This window comes from Tyto alba, unplaced genomic scaffold, assembly GCF_018691265.1.
Source record: "Tyto alba isolate M040663 unplaced genomic scaffold, T.alba_DEE_v4.0 Super-Scaffold_29, whole genome shotgun sequence".
NCBI classification, from domain to species: Eukaryota; Metazoa; Chordata; class Aves; order Strigiformes; family Tytonidae; genus Tyto; species Tyto alba.
Window position 1 is genome coordinate 14,497,704 of NW_024881303.1, and position 16,931 is coordinate 14,514,634.

Sequence of the window (16,931 nt, forward strand, 5' to 3'; positions counted from 1 at the left end):
AGGCATGACATAATTCTCTTAAAGTATTTTAATATTAAATTAAATTTTAAATTTAATTGTAGTCTCAATCAACCTTAAGTAAATCCCTTAGACATATACATATTCCCATTCTTCCTTTTTTTGTTTGGTGGCTGTGGGTTTTTTTGTACATAGGAAAACAACATTTACTGTATTTGTGCAAGTTACAAGAGTAAATTTTTTGGAAATACCTTACCCTAAACTGTGAACATGGATATGAGAAGAGATGTACTTTGCCAAAATCATCCCCTGTTGATAGCAGTTTTCTCCCATGTGATCGACAGACAGCATTGATATCTGTTCCATCTGAACCTTCAGGCCATACACCTGAAACACACAGGAACTAATTAAAGGCTTCTATAATGGAAATAAAAGCGACAGCTTAAATTTTTGTTAGAATATTAGTAAAGGATTACTTGTTTTTTAAAAAAAAAAAAAGAAGAAAAAAATAAAACTATAAAATTAACTGCAGCTGAGTCAGTATGAGTACTTCAGGACCAGCAAAAGACCAGATCCTAATAGGAAATCAAGCACAGAAACAAATTATTTCTTCTAGTCAGCAAAGTGCTTTGTACTCTGAAAAAAAGAATTCTGCTGCATTATGGTCATGTGTCTGAGCCTAAATGAATTTTCATATGGTTATGCAGAAAAATAACTGTTACTGCTTTTATTCTCCCTTCTGCTTATGCTGACATACTTCCTTCATACTACTGTAGTCTAAAAAACTACCCATGTATAATTCAACATACTTTCTTCATATTACTATAGTCTAAAACCTATGACACAATAAATTATATAGTTTAAAATATTATTTAGCAATTAATATATCCCTTGAAAAGAAACTGAACCTACTACAAATGTTTTAAATGCTTTTACTTCAAATAATTCTCCTCTTTCCTCATGCATTCCTTGCTGTTCTTGCACAAAGTGATGCTCTAAAATTAAACTGTAGGCTCATCAATGCAAGGACAGATCTATGCACAACATCTTTAAAGCCTTTGAATATTTGCCTGTAATAAATTGTAATTGTAATAAAATCCACCCAGTTATTGATTTTTTTTTGTATGCAGTACTGTGGGGTTTTAAAAATTATTTTAATAATTCATAATTTATCTAATACCTATTTAACATAAATTATATCTAACTTTCAAAGACCACTGACATAATCAGTTATAATGTGTGTTCTGCCATTATGATTTGGCAAAAAAAAAAGACTGTCCCTATGTCACACATCCTCTGCAGTGTTCCCCTGAAGTCCTACCACTCGAGTGCATGCTCTTCCTGCATTACTGCTCTTCCAATATTACAAGTCAGGATGAGACAGTTGCTACCCACCCTGCTTGCTCTCCCCTCTCCTGGAAGGATGGATGCCTATGCCCGGGCAGGGTAGGCACACGCCGGCTTCCCTGCTCTGGGCCAGCGACGCCACCAAAGTAGGTGTCAGCCCTGCACTGTGGAAACAGCTAGCCTTCGATCCACGTGTAACTCTTCCCAAATATGGTCTTTGTATCATTGCTCAGCAATTCGAAAGCATTAAGAGGAAGTGATTCCCTGTCTTTATAAGGAATTACAAATTGTTGTAAATAAAAGGAAACACAAAGTGATGATTTGTGGACTGCCCCTGACTCTCCCGATGTGTGTGGAAACACCTCTTTGCTAGATCAGGGACAGTAAAAAAGAGGCGTAAAGAAAAGTAAGGGGCAAAGAAGAAACATGGTAATTGCTACTCGTGGAATTATGAACATGTAGAATGAAGACACAGAGAAAAACTGTTTTAAACAACTGCTTTGACAAAAAGGAGGCTGTATGAACATCAAATGCTAGCTGAAAAGAGAGGAGTCTTCTCAAGAGGCTGTGATGACAAGCTGGAAATAATTCCTAAAGAAAATGGTTTAAGAAACGAGATTTTGAAGTGTGGAAATGATCATATCAGGGTTTTTCTTTGAGACTTTCTGCTCTCTCAAAATTTATTCCAGTGCCTCACTGTCAGTTTTTCCAAATATGTAAACTGAATCCCCTTTTGCTGAAAAATTGGTCATTTTTTTTTTTCTCATCTTCTGCAGACATGGAAAGAGATCATTTCCCTTATCTCATTTGAAGATTGATGCCATGCTTTTTTTTCTCCTCCTCTAAAATTAATTCATTACATCTCTTCTCCCAGAACAATATTTAGATGGATTCTTGCTAGTCAGCACATTATCTGTTGCTCCAGTGTGTGAACACCAGAAGCAGCTATTCCAGCTGTGACTGAAGCAGATACTGATAAATGGAAAATTACTTCACATTTTGCATGGTGTCCTGTTCTAATGCATCTACCTTTCCTGAAACAGCATAATGCTGTTGACCCATATTCAGTTTGTATGCAAGAGTAATCAGATCTTTCTGTGCAGATCTGCTCTCCTCCATTCTGTATTTGTACAACTGGGTTCTGCTGTTCAAGTGTGTAACCTCCTATTTGTTGAATTGCCTCTTTTTTTCATACAATTTCTATATTTCTTACGACAAGTTGCTAATCCTGCAGCTTCGTGCCACCTACCAACCATGCTATTAATAAATATATACAAACAAGCATAATAATCAGTGTACAGTCTTCTAGTCAGTTTTGAACCCAACCAGTCTGAGCTCTGCTTTGCTTGCAGTGTTGTCAGGCTTTGTATAGCATCCTAGATTTCTTCTGTTCCTGTCCTTTACCTCAAATACTAATTTTTCCAAAACTGGGTATGTGATATGAACTGATGCCTTGGTTGAGAGTCTAGCAGCACATGCCTATTGCAATAGCATCCAGATCAGTAAGTGTTCTAAAGTCTTTAGTCCTTCACATGTCCTTTACATGTGTTTGTATCACTAAAATATCCTCCTTTGAACACATGCCTTTACATGCTGTTGATTTTCATTTGAATCATCTCTAAACATTTCCAGGTTGACTAATTTGTTTCCATGCTTGAAGACCTGTGTTCAACAGATCAATGTTCATCTTCCCCCCTGCACTGGTTATGTTGATCTGCGAGTGCCACGCATGCCATTTTTCCATGATTCCACTAGAGTGAGAAAATACCCCTAGTTTCAGTCAGCTAGTAGCTACTGAAAAATCAAAACACTAGAATTCTCATGTCCTTGATGATGTAATTTCTTCTTCTATGTCCAGTGGGGCAATCCTGGCAAGCATTTCAAGACTGTTCATACTGGCTGCTCTGAGGCCCCAAAGTACTGAATAGCAGAGTCACAACATTACCAGACTGGTTTACAATTTATAATTTATAAGCTTCTTCAATTTATTATTCTAGCCACTAATTTTGCACTTTATCCTCTCTGTATGGGCTCTGAAGTTGAATATATGATTCTGCAGATACTGCATTCATTCTCCATTTTTCCATTTCTTTGCCTGTCCTCTGTGAGGTCCTGGAAACAACTACTAATGGTTTTGAGGTTATGCTAGCCAGTTGTTTTAACAGATACAACAAGACTCATCATACTCAGATACTTTGAAAATATCTGACTTCTAACTACTTTCCAATCTACTCCTTCCATATTGAAAGCAGAGGTCTTGTCCTTTCATTACTGGCACTAACTGGGTTAGCCATCAGATTGTAGTGAGTCTTCTAATAAAGTCATATTAAAAGAAAACAAAGTGTCTCTCTTTTTTTTTTTTTTTTTTTTAAACACTTCAGTTTTAGCAGTGCCATCTCTTTTCTCTGCATAGCAGGCCAATATTGTCGTTGGTCCTTCTGTTATTTCTGTACTTGTCACAAGTATGCATTTGTGTTTAGGCTTTGTTTGTTTCATTGGTCCTCCAACAGCTTTTACTTTCTGCATTCCTCTTCCCTGTAGGGGAGGTCAACAACAGTTTGACCAAATTTATTCCATGCTGCCACTCGTATCTTTCCTCTGGGCTGGCAGAGTTTGTGCACTTCATACCATCTAAGGAACTACCACATCTCGCCTTTTTTCCAACTTCAGATTTTCCCTAACAGAGCTTTGGAATTTTGCAGTTTGCCTCCCTGCAGTCCATTATCTTCTTTTTCTTTCTCATACTAAGGATCACACCTCCCTAATCCCACAGCCATTCCTACACAAGATGCATTCACATTCTTAGCAAGTTCTTTCCAATGCCCCAGAATCAAATCGGGAAGAAACTCCCCACTAGGTGCTTGTCTATTTCCTGTATCAGAAGAATTTTAAGAACTAGCTGGTTAGCCACTGTACCGCAATTCTTCTCCCAAAAGACACTGGAATAGTTAAAGTCTCACAGCCTTAGCAATTCCTATGATTTGACTGATTCTGCTAGCTATTAAAAAAATTCCATTCATTTGATTTTTCTTGAAGGATAGGCAACAGTACAACCTTGCCACCATTAATATTCTTTTTTTGCGTCTATAATTATTATGCATTATCTTTGTAACTTCTCAGTTTGAACCTAACTGTATAGCTATGAATCCTCAGTATAGATATCATTATGTTCTCTCCTTGTGCACTGCATACCCTTTGTACGTAAGTTATATCCTTTTACTTTAAAATTCCATTAATTTGATGAACATCCTCACAGTCTCTATTACATTACTAAAATGGTAATTGTGACAATTATTAAAACTAGCAACTACTTTTATTTATTCCTTGTCCTTGTTACTTTAGCTTACAATAAACCAGTTCAGCATGGAGGACTGTAAGTGTAAAAATCTATGTGCAGTTTCCACAAGTTCCCCATTGGCCCAGTAGATCATTTTGTTCCATAGCCTGGCTCCAAAAGCTGATCTGTTGCCAGTGGGAAAAAAAACACTCTGAGGTGTGACACTCCTCTCTTATGACTTTTTATGCACCAAAAGCAGCCCCATACTCTAACAGCACTATATTTTGCATGAATCCAAGTTAGAAAGTAAGGAATACTCACTTAAAGTATTTATCATCTCAGAATATCTGGACCTGCAATGCTAAATGCAAAGACTTTGTAGCTCTATAACTGTGCATCAGGTATACTCAAACCCCAGGAATACGTTAACAGTTCTATAAGTTCTATAATATAAATTCTGTATTCATCCCTCATATGAGAAACACATTATGTCAACATGCAGCCAGTATTGTAGGATTTCCTCCTTTTACTAGATCTTCATGTTGTAGTGATAGCCAAGCACTTCTTGTCAGTTAAATTAGACAAAACTTGAATGTGTCTTCCCAGCATATTGCTATTGCCATCCCATCTTTAGTCTCTAAAAACATGTCCTTTCTGGCTGCCTTCAAACACATCACTGCATCTATTGTACTTGAAATATGGGTGAAAATCTTCCTTGCTTACTGCTTATACTAAACCAGACTCTTCTCTGAACTTCTACCACGGCTTCCTATTTTATCTTAAGGACTCAAGAAGTTGAATCTTCTCATACACAACTTTTGTAATGATCTGTCTAGTTCTGCACACGTTGTGGAATAAGTATAAAGCTTCAGAGTACAATGGGGAAAGCAGCTCCTTCAAAACTGGCAGAAGAGAAGTCCCATGGAAACAAACTGTCCTGATTTCATTACATTTTTCTTCTTTCTTCTTGCATTCATTTCACTTCATATAATTGCAATTATTGCATCAAAATACATTGTAAGTACTTAATGATGGAGACTGTCACCCATTCTGTGTTTGCACAGGAACTAGTGCAAATGAAACAGATTCTGGTAAGGGCATTTGGCCCAGTAGCTGCCTAAATGAAGGGTAATTCCACAGAACTGGTACTTTAAATTAAAAATGACGAGAAGCAGCTCCAGTGTGACAGAAAGGGCAGTGTGTGATTTCTTTCTTGTCTCCCACTTATGTAGTAATTTAATATTTATACTTGAAGCTAGAAAGAGTATTAAATCAGAGTCTTTCTGGATTGAAATAAGAGGACAGATTGTAATAAAAATGGCATAACAGAAGTTCTGTATTTTCCCCTGAAATATGAATAGTCATGCTCATAAGAATAAGTTGGCAATATAAGTGTTTGTTAATAACAAGCGTGGTAAGAGATTGTAAGAGGAAAGATGCTTACCAAAAACGTGGAATCCTAAAGTACAGGTGTAAGTGGCCCATTCTATATCTCTAGTTGTTTCAACACTCACAACTTGTTTACAAGCAGAGGGGATCCCTATAAAAGAAAAAAAAAAAAAAAAACAACCACACAATAACATTTTTAACTCTCAAATTGTACAGATTTTTGATTGCACCAGATGAATTAAAACATATGATCTATCTTGGCAGTTATATGGTCTCATTTAAAATTTAAATCTGTATTAGACTGCCTGAACTTTGCACAAAAGGACTAAATATAATTCTTACTCACAGTATAAGATTTCATAGTCTCCTGAATTAGACACAAGATACTGTGAATTAACAGACCAGTCCAGATGAGTAATGAAGCTGGAATGACCCTATAGAGAGAAAAATATTGTATTAACTGCACTAACAGTATCTCTCAATGTGTAGATATTAATACAATGCTAAAAAATGTACTTAAGTTGTTAGTATTGAACCAGGAGAAAAAAAAAAGTTTACCTACCGAACATTTGCCAACTCTAGTGTACTTTCTTCCATTTTCACTTACGCCATATATATAAATACAGTTGTCATGGGAACCTATTGCCAAGAAGTTTCCATCTATAAACACAAATATCCCTATAAGAAAGGGCTTAGGCTAATTTTTAAAAGTTAGCATGTCACAGACAAGAAAAAGTGTTCTTAAAGGTCTTGATACCGAAAAATTAAAAAATAAAATTCTGTTTTTTCAGTTGCATATCGATGCATGTTTCAAGATTACAAAACAGCAAGTCTATACAGGAAATATTACTGTTAAAAATACATGACACTTCTGGATGCAGCTACAGTCCATTTAGGGCTGACCTGATTGCAACAACCTGTGCAGTTAAGTTGTATGTGGTTTTTTTAATTCCCAGTGAAACCATACTGAACATGTGGGTGAGGGAGGGAGGGAAAAGAAAACTGGAGCTTAAGACACCACCTATTCAGTGTTGCCAGTGTTTCATGGCATATTTATTTTCAACTTCAATATGGCAAGTGGAGAATTATTTTAAAACAAATTGTCCTGGGTTGAGTGAGTGGTGGAGTTTTTTGGTGGCAGGGGAGGGGGCTATCAGGGCAGCCCCCTGTGAGAAGCTTCTCAAAGCTCCCCCAGCTCCCCGTCAGCTCCACTGCTGTTTGGAAACTGAGCCAATCAGCTGCGCCTCTGTGATAACGTATTTAAGAAGGGACGTGGTGACGGGCAGTCGGACTTGTGAGGAGGAGTTGCTGCAGCTGCGTGAACACCAAGGTCAGTGGAGGAACGGAGGAAGAAAGGAGGGGGGAGGTGTGCCGGAGCAGAGACCCCCCTGTATCCTGTGGGGAGACGGCAGGGCGGCCCCCCCTGCCACCCATGGAGATCTACGGTGGAGCAGACATTGATTTATGGCCTGTGGCTTCTGCTTGGTATAATCAAGGTGCTGTGCCCGAAGAAGGCCGGGATCTCGTGGGAAAAGGCAGCCCCGCTGCTGTAATTCAGCGCTGGGAGGATTGCAGCATGCGGGGGAGTCCCACGCCAGAGCAGCTCGGGAAGGGCTGCAGCTGTGGGAGGGAATCCAGTTGGAGGAAGTTGGTGACCCACGATGGAGCAGTGTGGGGAACGCTGCGGCCCATGGGAGGGACTCATGTTGGAGAAAGTTTGTGGAGGACTGTCTGCTGTGAGAGGGGGACCACGATGGAGCAGGAGGAACAAGTTTCGGACACTCCCCTCACTGAAGATGAAGGAAGTGGCAGCACTGCCAGCACCCCCCATTCCCTGCCCCTGCGCCACTGGGGGAGGAGGTAGAGATATCGGGAGCAGAGCTGAGCCCAGGAAGAAGGGAGGGGTGGGGGGAAGGTGTTCTCAAGATGTGGCAATGCTTCTCACTGTCCTACTCTGTTACGTGTTGTTAGTGTCTGTAATAAATGTATGTTCTTTCTTTTTCTTCCCCTAACGAGTCTGCCTTTTGCTCATGACCACAAAGGGGAATTTTTTCCCCATCCCAGTCCTATCTCGAACCCCAAACCTGGCTCTCTGTCCCTTCTTATTGCCAGAAGAGAAGGGAGAGAGAGTGGCTGCATGGTGGTTGGCTGCCAACAAGGCTCAAACCACAACACAAACCAACCCCAAATTTAATAAAACAATTTAACACTTTTTTTTAACCAGTAAATTAACGCTCTCAAACCTGGTGAGTAACGCATTACGGACAGCTGTTCGTTTCCATCTGTGTGTACAGTGACCAAGTCTTTTGTTTCTGTATCAAATACAAACCACCTGTTGTAAATACAGAAAGAGGCCAATAAATCACTCCATAAGGAATTTAAATGTACTGTAATCTTGACCAATTTTATTCTGTCAAAATAGCGTAAGTTTTACACCAAGAAAAGAAAAACAGCAACTGCTACTTGGTTTGGTTTTTTTTTTTTACTATATCACAAGGATGATCCCATGTTTTTTAACCAGAAAAATGATCAAACATAGACCCTGATACCAATCTTCAGATTTCAGTCTGTTTTACTATTGTCATGCACTCGAATAAAGTAATTATTACATGTAATGACCCTTCTCCTTTAATGACCCTCCTCTATGCTACACTGATGTTTAAACTGATGCTTACATTAAAACCTAGAGCAAAGGAAAACATGAGCAAGAATCAGGACCATTCTCTTTTGATAGAAGGATTAGCTTTATTAATTTAAAAAAGTTAATTAGTTTACTAATTTTTAAAATAAATGTAATTAATTTTAATGAACCAAAATTTAATGTGTAGAAAGGACAAAGATAAAATTTGCATTTCAATACTTGCATCAAATTATTAGACAAAGATTCCTCTCAAAGCTTCTTTTGATTTACTTTATTCAATAAATTTTTATAATTTATAAATACAAATTTTATAATTTAATATTTTTAAATAAATTTAATAATAATTTATTTAATAGATAAAGTAAAACCTTTATTTCAGGTTGATATACAATGCAAAATAATCTTGGCTGATAACCTACAAGCATCCTATATGTTTTCAGTTAAGTGGAACTGTTGTCAATACTAACAGCAAAGTCTGCCCTCAAGTGACATTAAAGGAGAGAATGAAGTTACGGTGAAGGCACTTCTTCCTCCTATGACAGACAACCAAGGTTAAGCCCAGGGTTGTCCATTGACCCACTATATGACCAAGGGCTCAATCTGCCCTGTAAAATGGAGATACTTACCTTCCACCTCAGTTTTGTCTGTCTTGTTACTGCCTTACATTCTGCAGGCAGAATAAGTCTCTTAATACGCATTTTTACACTGTGTCTAGCACAGCGGAACATTTGCCAAATTTTTGTTAATCCAGTTGTCACTGCATTAGAGATAATAAACCACTTGCTGATTTTCCAATGAGTAACATTTTTTTGTGCGATTTCCTCTACACTGCCCTAAAGGCCACAGAGAAGATCTCTGTATGCATTTGCGAAGTTAACTCATTATCTCAAGCTCTCCTTTAATTTTTCCTTTGTCATGATGGACACAAAGATTTAACATTTAGGTCACTGGTGCAGTGACAGCACCTCCCACACATGGTCTCACTGCTAACCTAGACTTCCTGCCTTGTCCCAATCCACCTCCTCCCACTGATCTTAGATTGCCGCTCTCCCAGGGCAGAAACCACCTCTTTGCTTCATGTTCATGCAACAACGCTCAGCAAACACAGGGAACTGGTCCAAGACTAGGGTTTCCAGGCAGTAAGGTGATATAAATAAATTTCACTCTGAAATTCAATAGAAATCAATAGGGGATGAACATATGTCATGTGTACATCTGCAAAACAAGAACATGAGCTGGAAAAATCTTGTAGTGTTTGCTGGTGCCCAAGGTGTAGCTGTGTGCATCTTACCTGCCGGTTAGCGTCCCTACTGCAACAACAGATGCTGAAGGATGAAAACCTGAAGACTGCGCTGGATCCTAAAATGTTTCAGAAGGAAGCACACTTTTTTACGAGTCCAAGTTATAGCAAAACCACAGTTCAATTATCTGCCTTGGGAACAGAGTTAGTCTCTCTTGATGTCTTTTGAGGATTGTTTGATTTTTTTTTAAATACTAACTTGAAGGGGGGAAAGAAACATTTTTAACTGATTGAAATATTACCCAGCAGATTTTTTTTTCCCATTATACAAGGCCACTGTTTTCTTTTCTTCAGTATCTAAAAACAACTTGGTAAGTGACTTCATAACAATAACATTGGCAAAGGCAGCTTCTCAACAAATCACAAACAAGCAAGAGATAAAAATAACTTTAAATTAGAGTTGACCTAAGAATTAAGCATCAAAGCTGCAGTATACCTACTGTCTAAAGGATAAGCAAGTACATTACTCAACAAAAATATGTATCACTTTGCATGAATGGGAAAAGCCTAACTTCTACGCACACCAAAGCCTTTTTCAGCACTTGCCAGTTGCAGCTTAGTGGGAGATTAAGGGCATGAACTGGGTTTCTTATTTTGACAGGTAATTTTAAAACATTTTACTTTGTATAGTATATTACTACGCAGTCCAGTAGAGTTGCGGTGGTTTTCTTGCAATTTAAACATATGCCTAGAAATCAAGGTAAGCACTTTCTTTCTAATACTTGTTCAGTTACACAGAATGAGCTCCAGAACTCCTCAAGCTATAGAAGAAAGTCCCAGAATAAATCGGTTTTGTTTTTTTAATACCTGCCAAAAAAAATTTTAAAATGTAGGCTAAAAAAAAAAAAATCAGTGACTACAATAGTATCACAATATAACCATTTTAGTAAATCTGTTCACATTTTTAGCAATTTGTAATTACTAGACCTAGAGGCTATGTGTAAGGTGTATTCTCATTAATTTTAAACGTGTCTAATTTGAAAGATGTTACTAACTCTAAAGAAAATTCAGAGAATTATTGAGATCCAGGATTTCTATATGCATGTTCTAAACCACTACAGTATCCCAGAAAGGAAAATTTCTTTTTTTAAGTATAATTTCATAGCAAATGCTAAAATATTTTCTTAAATAAACCAGAGATTCAGACATCTAAGTAGTAACTTGTACTCATAACTGCATTAAAAAGCTTCTACATATATCTCTATGACAAAAATAGGTTAACATGAAATGATTTATTTACTCTAGATAGTTAGTCACTGATTTATGAAACAGTCTCAGACATTTCAAGTAGTTAATAAGGAGTATATCGTCAAGACTGATAATAGAAATCTTGTCTTAATGAAGCAGTGTGTACTTGGAGGGCAAAAAAATAAATCTAGTTTAATAGTCCTACTGCTGATGCCGTCTTAGTTTTCAAAACAACCAAGGTAAATAAAATGTTTTCTAAACATTTCAATAACAACAGTTTCTTAGAGATTGTCTTATATTTGTTAAACCACAGCTAAATATTACTTGAAGCTCCCTGTGAGTCATAATCAGCTGAACTCCAGTTTTGTTTTTCAGAGGACACAAAGAATAAAACAGTGGGAACCATGTCCTTTTTTGAGTTGGTGATTACTTAAGTGATTTTAATTCTGTGATAGCAGCTTCTCTGATTAATAGATTTATTCTTGTTCCCCATATTTTATTTATCTCCACTAATGATGTTTCACTATCAACCCAAACTTCTAGACTGCAAGAGAGTAAAGTATCAAATTTTGCACTTCTCTTCATGACTATAGGCCCTCCTCAGTATGTTGCTCCTGTAATAAGAAATATATCAGAAGTACTTTTGGATTCTTCCAGCTTTTTTGAAAGTGTATGGAAGTACACAAAAACATACACCTTTGCAGTGAGCAGCGTAAAGGATCACATTAGTACCTGCAATTGGATTATGTAATGATTTTTTCCTGACAAAAAAGAAACTTATTAAGAATGCATAAAAAATGGTACCAATGATTTTACTCTCCACTTAAGAATCTTTATAAATAAGACTTGCACAAATCTAGTCAAGCACCATTTCTAAATAATCAAATTAAGTCTCCACAGAATAACTATGATAAAGACCGGAAAGGTCTATGTAGAAGTTTCCAGTTGTGTCATTGCTCGAGTTGCTCTGAATTGTATGTGAAGGAATTACTGCGACCAAACGTGTTCATATTCCATACTGTACAATACAGTACACTACTATTGCCATATTTCAAAACATAAAAGGCACCTGTTTACTTTTTTTTAGAGACTCTACCAAGAAAAATCCTGGAAAATTTGGTTTATGACTACTCACTGATTTTTAAAAATCTATTTTATCACTGAAGTTCTTAGCCTAAGTGTGTTGGTATTTATTTTAACTTGCATTTGGCATCTTGGTAACAGTTCAAGAGATTTTCACATTATTTCACAAGCACATTATTTTAGTGTGTCTCAAGATTTGACCATTCCCCTAAGGCCCAGCTACAGTATTTCTAAAGACTGAAGGGGAGATAGATTACCTTTAAATCCAAATCATATTAACACATCTTAAACCCTAAAATGATCAAGAGGTAGGAAAATGCAATTATCTGCCTGCCTCTCAGGCCAAACTCTTAGTATTACTGATTTCCATTTTTTTTTTTTTATGTTAAAAGAACTACTTTTATTTTCCTTTCTTTTAACTTCTTATACTGCAAGTCAATCTGTCTTTATAGCCAAGGCACTGAACTATGAAAACAGGGCTCCATCTCTGAGGCAGTAACTGTTTTGGTCCTTCCAGTTAATTTAGAAGCTTCCCATGTCCATGAAAATATGGATCTTAGAACATATGACCTTGGTTAGACAGAATAAATTCCAATTTCCACATTCACCAGGCAAGCATGATTTAACAACTGCCTACAACTGGAGCAGGATACTATGAGACAGTTCGGCTAACACTATTTTGCTTAAACTGCTTCAACCTGATGTCTCAGCAGATGCTTACTGCAGATGCGTTGTATTCAGTAAGTGTTACTAATACTAGCTTTAACTTAAAGTGTTATGTAGGCCTGAAAATCATAAAATCATAGAATGTTTTGGGTTGGAAGGGACCTTAAAGATCACCCAGTGCCCCCCCCTGCCCCGGGCAGGGTCCCCTTCCCCCAGCCCAGGGGGCTCCCAGCCCCGTCCAACCTGGCCTTGAACCCTTCCAGGGAGGGGGCAGCCACAGCTGCTCTGGGCACCCTGGGCCAGCGCCTCACCCCCCGCACAGGGAAGAGTTTCTGCCTCAGATCTCATCTAAATCTCCCTTCTTTCAGCTTAAAACCATTACCCCTCATCCTATCCCTACACCCCTGACCCAGAGTCCCTCCCCACCTCTCCTGCCCCCCCTTTAAGCCCTGGGAGGCCGCTCGAAGGTCCCCCCGGAGCCTTCTCTTCTCCAGGCTGAACCCTCCCAACTCTCTCAGCCCGGCCCCCCAGGGGAGCTGCTCCAGCCCCCCCAGCATCTCCGTGGCCTCCTCTGGCCCCGCTCAAGCAGCTCCGTGTCCTTCTGCTGTTGGGGGCCCCCGAGCTGGCCCCAGCACTGCAGGGGGGTCTCCCCAGAGCGGAGCAGAGGGGGACAATCCCCTGCCTTGACCTGCTGACCACACTTCTCTTGATGCAGACCAGGGCACGGGTGGGTTCTGGGCTGTGAGCAAACATTGCTGACTTGTCGTCAGTTTTCCATCCATTAATACCCCCAAGTCCTTGGCAGGGCTGCTCTCAATTTACTATTCACCCAGTTTGTATTTGTGTTTGGGATTGCCTCAACCCATGAACAACCTTTTTACGAAAAAAAGTTGCATAATTAAGATTTTCAAAGCTTCATATATAAATAAATTCATAAATAAAGGTTTATTTACTATGTCACACAGAAACACTTGTCAGCAACATGATGGTCATCTATAAGTTACTGGCTACAATTTGATCTGCAAACCTGTGTATTGGATATATATCTACACCAGGTGCTGTTTTCTTTTTCCTGAAGTAATTTCTGAACTTTTCCACTGTCCAGAGGACAGATGAGAAAGACTGAGAAGTAACTCATTTATGGTGATCAGTACATGTATTTCCAAAAATGCATACTGTCACACCTATTAAAAAAGAGGAGACTGTTTAAAAAAAATGTGATAGTGGCATCTCAAAATAGAGACATATAAGCAACACCACTGTCTCTAGAAGATAAGTGAATGTCTTCTTACGGGTAAATATTTAGATAAGTGATCATGTGTCAAAAAATGTACACTAAAAAAATCAGTTCCTAGTGATGCATGTAGTAATCAAGATCACGTTACCACAGAGCTATTAGGAATCTGCAGATGCACAACTGAGTGCTTAAGCACAGTATAAAACTGAGCCTCCACTAAGTATTCCTTCAGTACCTGAACACCAAGTTTCACCAGAGATAGGAAGTGAAATTCTAGAACTCACATTTGTTACTTCTAACAGGATGTATAAAAACATTAATAAATTCTAAAGAAAATAAATTAAGAAGGCCAAAAATGTAATCTAAAAAATTTTTTCCTCCTGAATTCTATCATGCTCAGGATAGTAGTGTATCCTGATCAAAAGTACTTCTAAATAATAAGTATTTCCTAGCTTTATATTTGTGGTTCTCTTCCTAGTAAAAAAATATAAATGTCAACAACACTGTACAATTCTATATGATACAGTATATAGATCCATAACACCTAGGGTTTAAAATTCTTGTTTTTAAGGGTTTTACATTCATTTTCAGAAAGACAACTCTATTTTTTTTCCTCAAGTTAATACTTTAAGATATTTTTAATCAATAATCTTATGATAAAAAGAAATTACTTGAGAAGTTCTGCAAGAGGAATTCAGTTGTGTTTAATAAATTTATACCTCTACAATCTTGTTCCAGATAGGACGATGAGTGGTAGCATCCCAGAGGGTAATGTGTTTGTCATGTCCACAAGTGAAGAACTGAGGTTTAGAGGAATGGACTGCAAGTCCCCAAAGCTCATCTGTGTGACCCTACATAAGAAGAAATGTTTCTTGACAAGGACAGTACCATCAAAACTAAACATGTTTAAACATGAATAAAATGACTAAGTAATATACTGAAGCATTACAAAAATATGTTGGCTTAGATAGATGCTCATCTATAATGTTACTTATTCCTAGATGTACCATAATAAATCAAATAGATGTATATTTATAAAACTTAATTTGAAGCAATACTTTTATTGCTATTACACACTTAGAAATTGTTCTTGCAAGGCAACAGCTTACCTGGGTAATTGGGAAAAAATCTCCTGATAGTGTGCCCTGTAGGACGAAGTTTCTAGTGGTTCCTATTAATACAACGTCCCCTTTTCCCTCTGCTACTGTTCTTATTGGACCAAACTGCTCTGGAATCTGTGGTCATAACATACAAACAGATGGATAAGTCAGACAATTTGTCAAGCGTTGCTATTTTTCAAGACACATGGCCTAGCAAATGCATTTTAATAAATGTTGCACAGAGTAGAAATTAAATGGATGAATATATATGCCTGACTTTCAAAAGTTTATAATAACTTGACAGCTCAGTAACTGTCTTTATAACACTACAAGAAAAGACCTCCTTATCTACAAAACACTGTTTGTACAAATAAACCAAGAATTTCAAAAAACAGAAAAGGTTCCTTCTTGTTGTGTTAACTTGATCATATTTTAATTGCAGGTGTGATATCAGACTAAGCATTTCTACTCAAAGATACTGTCAGGCTTTGTATCACTACTACTTTCTTGTAAGGAGTGTTTCTTTAATTGCAGCCTAGGTTCTGAAAGAGTCAGTGCAAATCACCAATATAAGGTTCAACGCAAGATGTAAAATTTAAAATAACAAGGAATACCACTGTATGAACAAATAGAGGAAAAAAAAAGGATGCCACAGTTAGAAACAGCACAACAAGCATGCACCCTGTGCTGAGTTAGAAACTAAATTACCAAAACAGACATGCCATTCCAGTTGCATATATATTAGCAACATTTAATAATATAAAGTCAAAACCTGTCCTCAGAGCTTTATGCTGATTGTTCTCTTACATTCAGTACGTAAACAGTCACATAGTTCTGTCCAAACAAATTCTTCTTTAATCTTTTAAGTTTATACATTTTCAGAATTTCTTTTTTAAATAAAAACCAACACTAACCAAGAAATAAATGAAAAAATCTAAGTCCTAAAACCCCTAAGATATCCTCACATCATTTTGGAAAAGAGGAAAGTACAAAACCATTTTAATATTGTAATACTCTGAAGTGAAAAATTACCTCACATTATTAATTGCAAAGAAGGGAAGAAATGATATGAAAAAGTATGAATACAAGATTTGTTTTCCAATTACCATAATGTTAAAAAGGAAATATTATGTTAATGAATAGGGTATCACAGGAATGATCTTGTGACTCAAATCATATTGCATTTTATCATTCATTTGCTTTCCTACAAAATACACATCCATAAAAAAAAAAAAAAATTATTCAAAAACCTTTGGTCAGAAGACAGCTAAAATTTCATTTTGAGTAGCAGAGTAATTTCACAATAGGTGATATCACCTCAGTTTTGTGAAGTTTTTGGTAATTTCCATTCCAAGATATCAGCTTTCGGTCTTTTCCACCCCCCGATACTAATGTGCCATCTCGCAGCATACACAGCGCAAATATTCCGCCCTCATGTGCCCCTTGAACTGCATGGCTTATTCTGTTGGTACCTGGATAGAAGGAGAAAAGACATCGCTACTGAAACACTCAGCTTAATAGCTCCTTTTTCTCAATTTTTCTACCAGCTGTCGAGGATTATATCTAAACAATTATAATGGTGGGCACGAAGTGTTGCACCAAAATGCGCAAGACCCACGGAAGAGACTGAATTAGTACATCTTAAGAATGTATCCCCCCCATCCCAAAAATGAAAAGTACACATACACACCCAATCTAGTTCAAATGCAAAGTCAAACGGGTTCATATAAACCTTTCATGGGGGT

The 16,931-nt window shown here is 37.5% G+C and overlaps 1 protein-coding gene across 11 annotated transcripts in view; it reads right to left on the minus strand.

Moving 5' to 3' along the window:
- EML1 (EMAP like 1) overlaps positions 1-16,931 on the minus strand; it is a 132,365-nt gene that overhangs the window by 1,640 nt on the left and 113,794 nt on the right. For all 11 annotated transcript variants that reach the window (XM_032981694.2, XM_032981693.2, XM_032981692.2 and 8 more), the window contains 9 exons: positions 16,504-16,658; positions 15,196-15,321; positions 14,806-14,937; positions 9,904-9,971; positions 8,215-8,303; positions 6,534-6,631; positions 6,318-6,405; positions 6,027-6,122; positions 215-345 (listed from right to left, as the gene is read on the minus strand). In XM_032981694.2, coding sequence (XP_032837585.1) covers positions 215-345; positions 6,027-6,122; positions 6,318-6,405; positions 6,534-6,631; positions 8,215-8,303; positions 9,904-9,971; positions 14,806-14,937; positions 15,196-15,321; positions 16,504-16,658 — 983 coding nt within the window. The remainder of the gene's footprint in view (positions 1-214; positions 346-6,026; positions 6,123-6,317; positions 6,406-6,533; positions 6,632-8,214; positions 8,304-9,903; positions 9,972-14,805; positions 14,938-15,195; positions 15,322-16,503; positions 16,659-16,931) is intronic.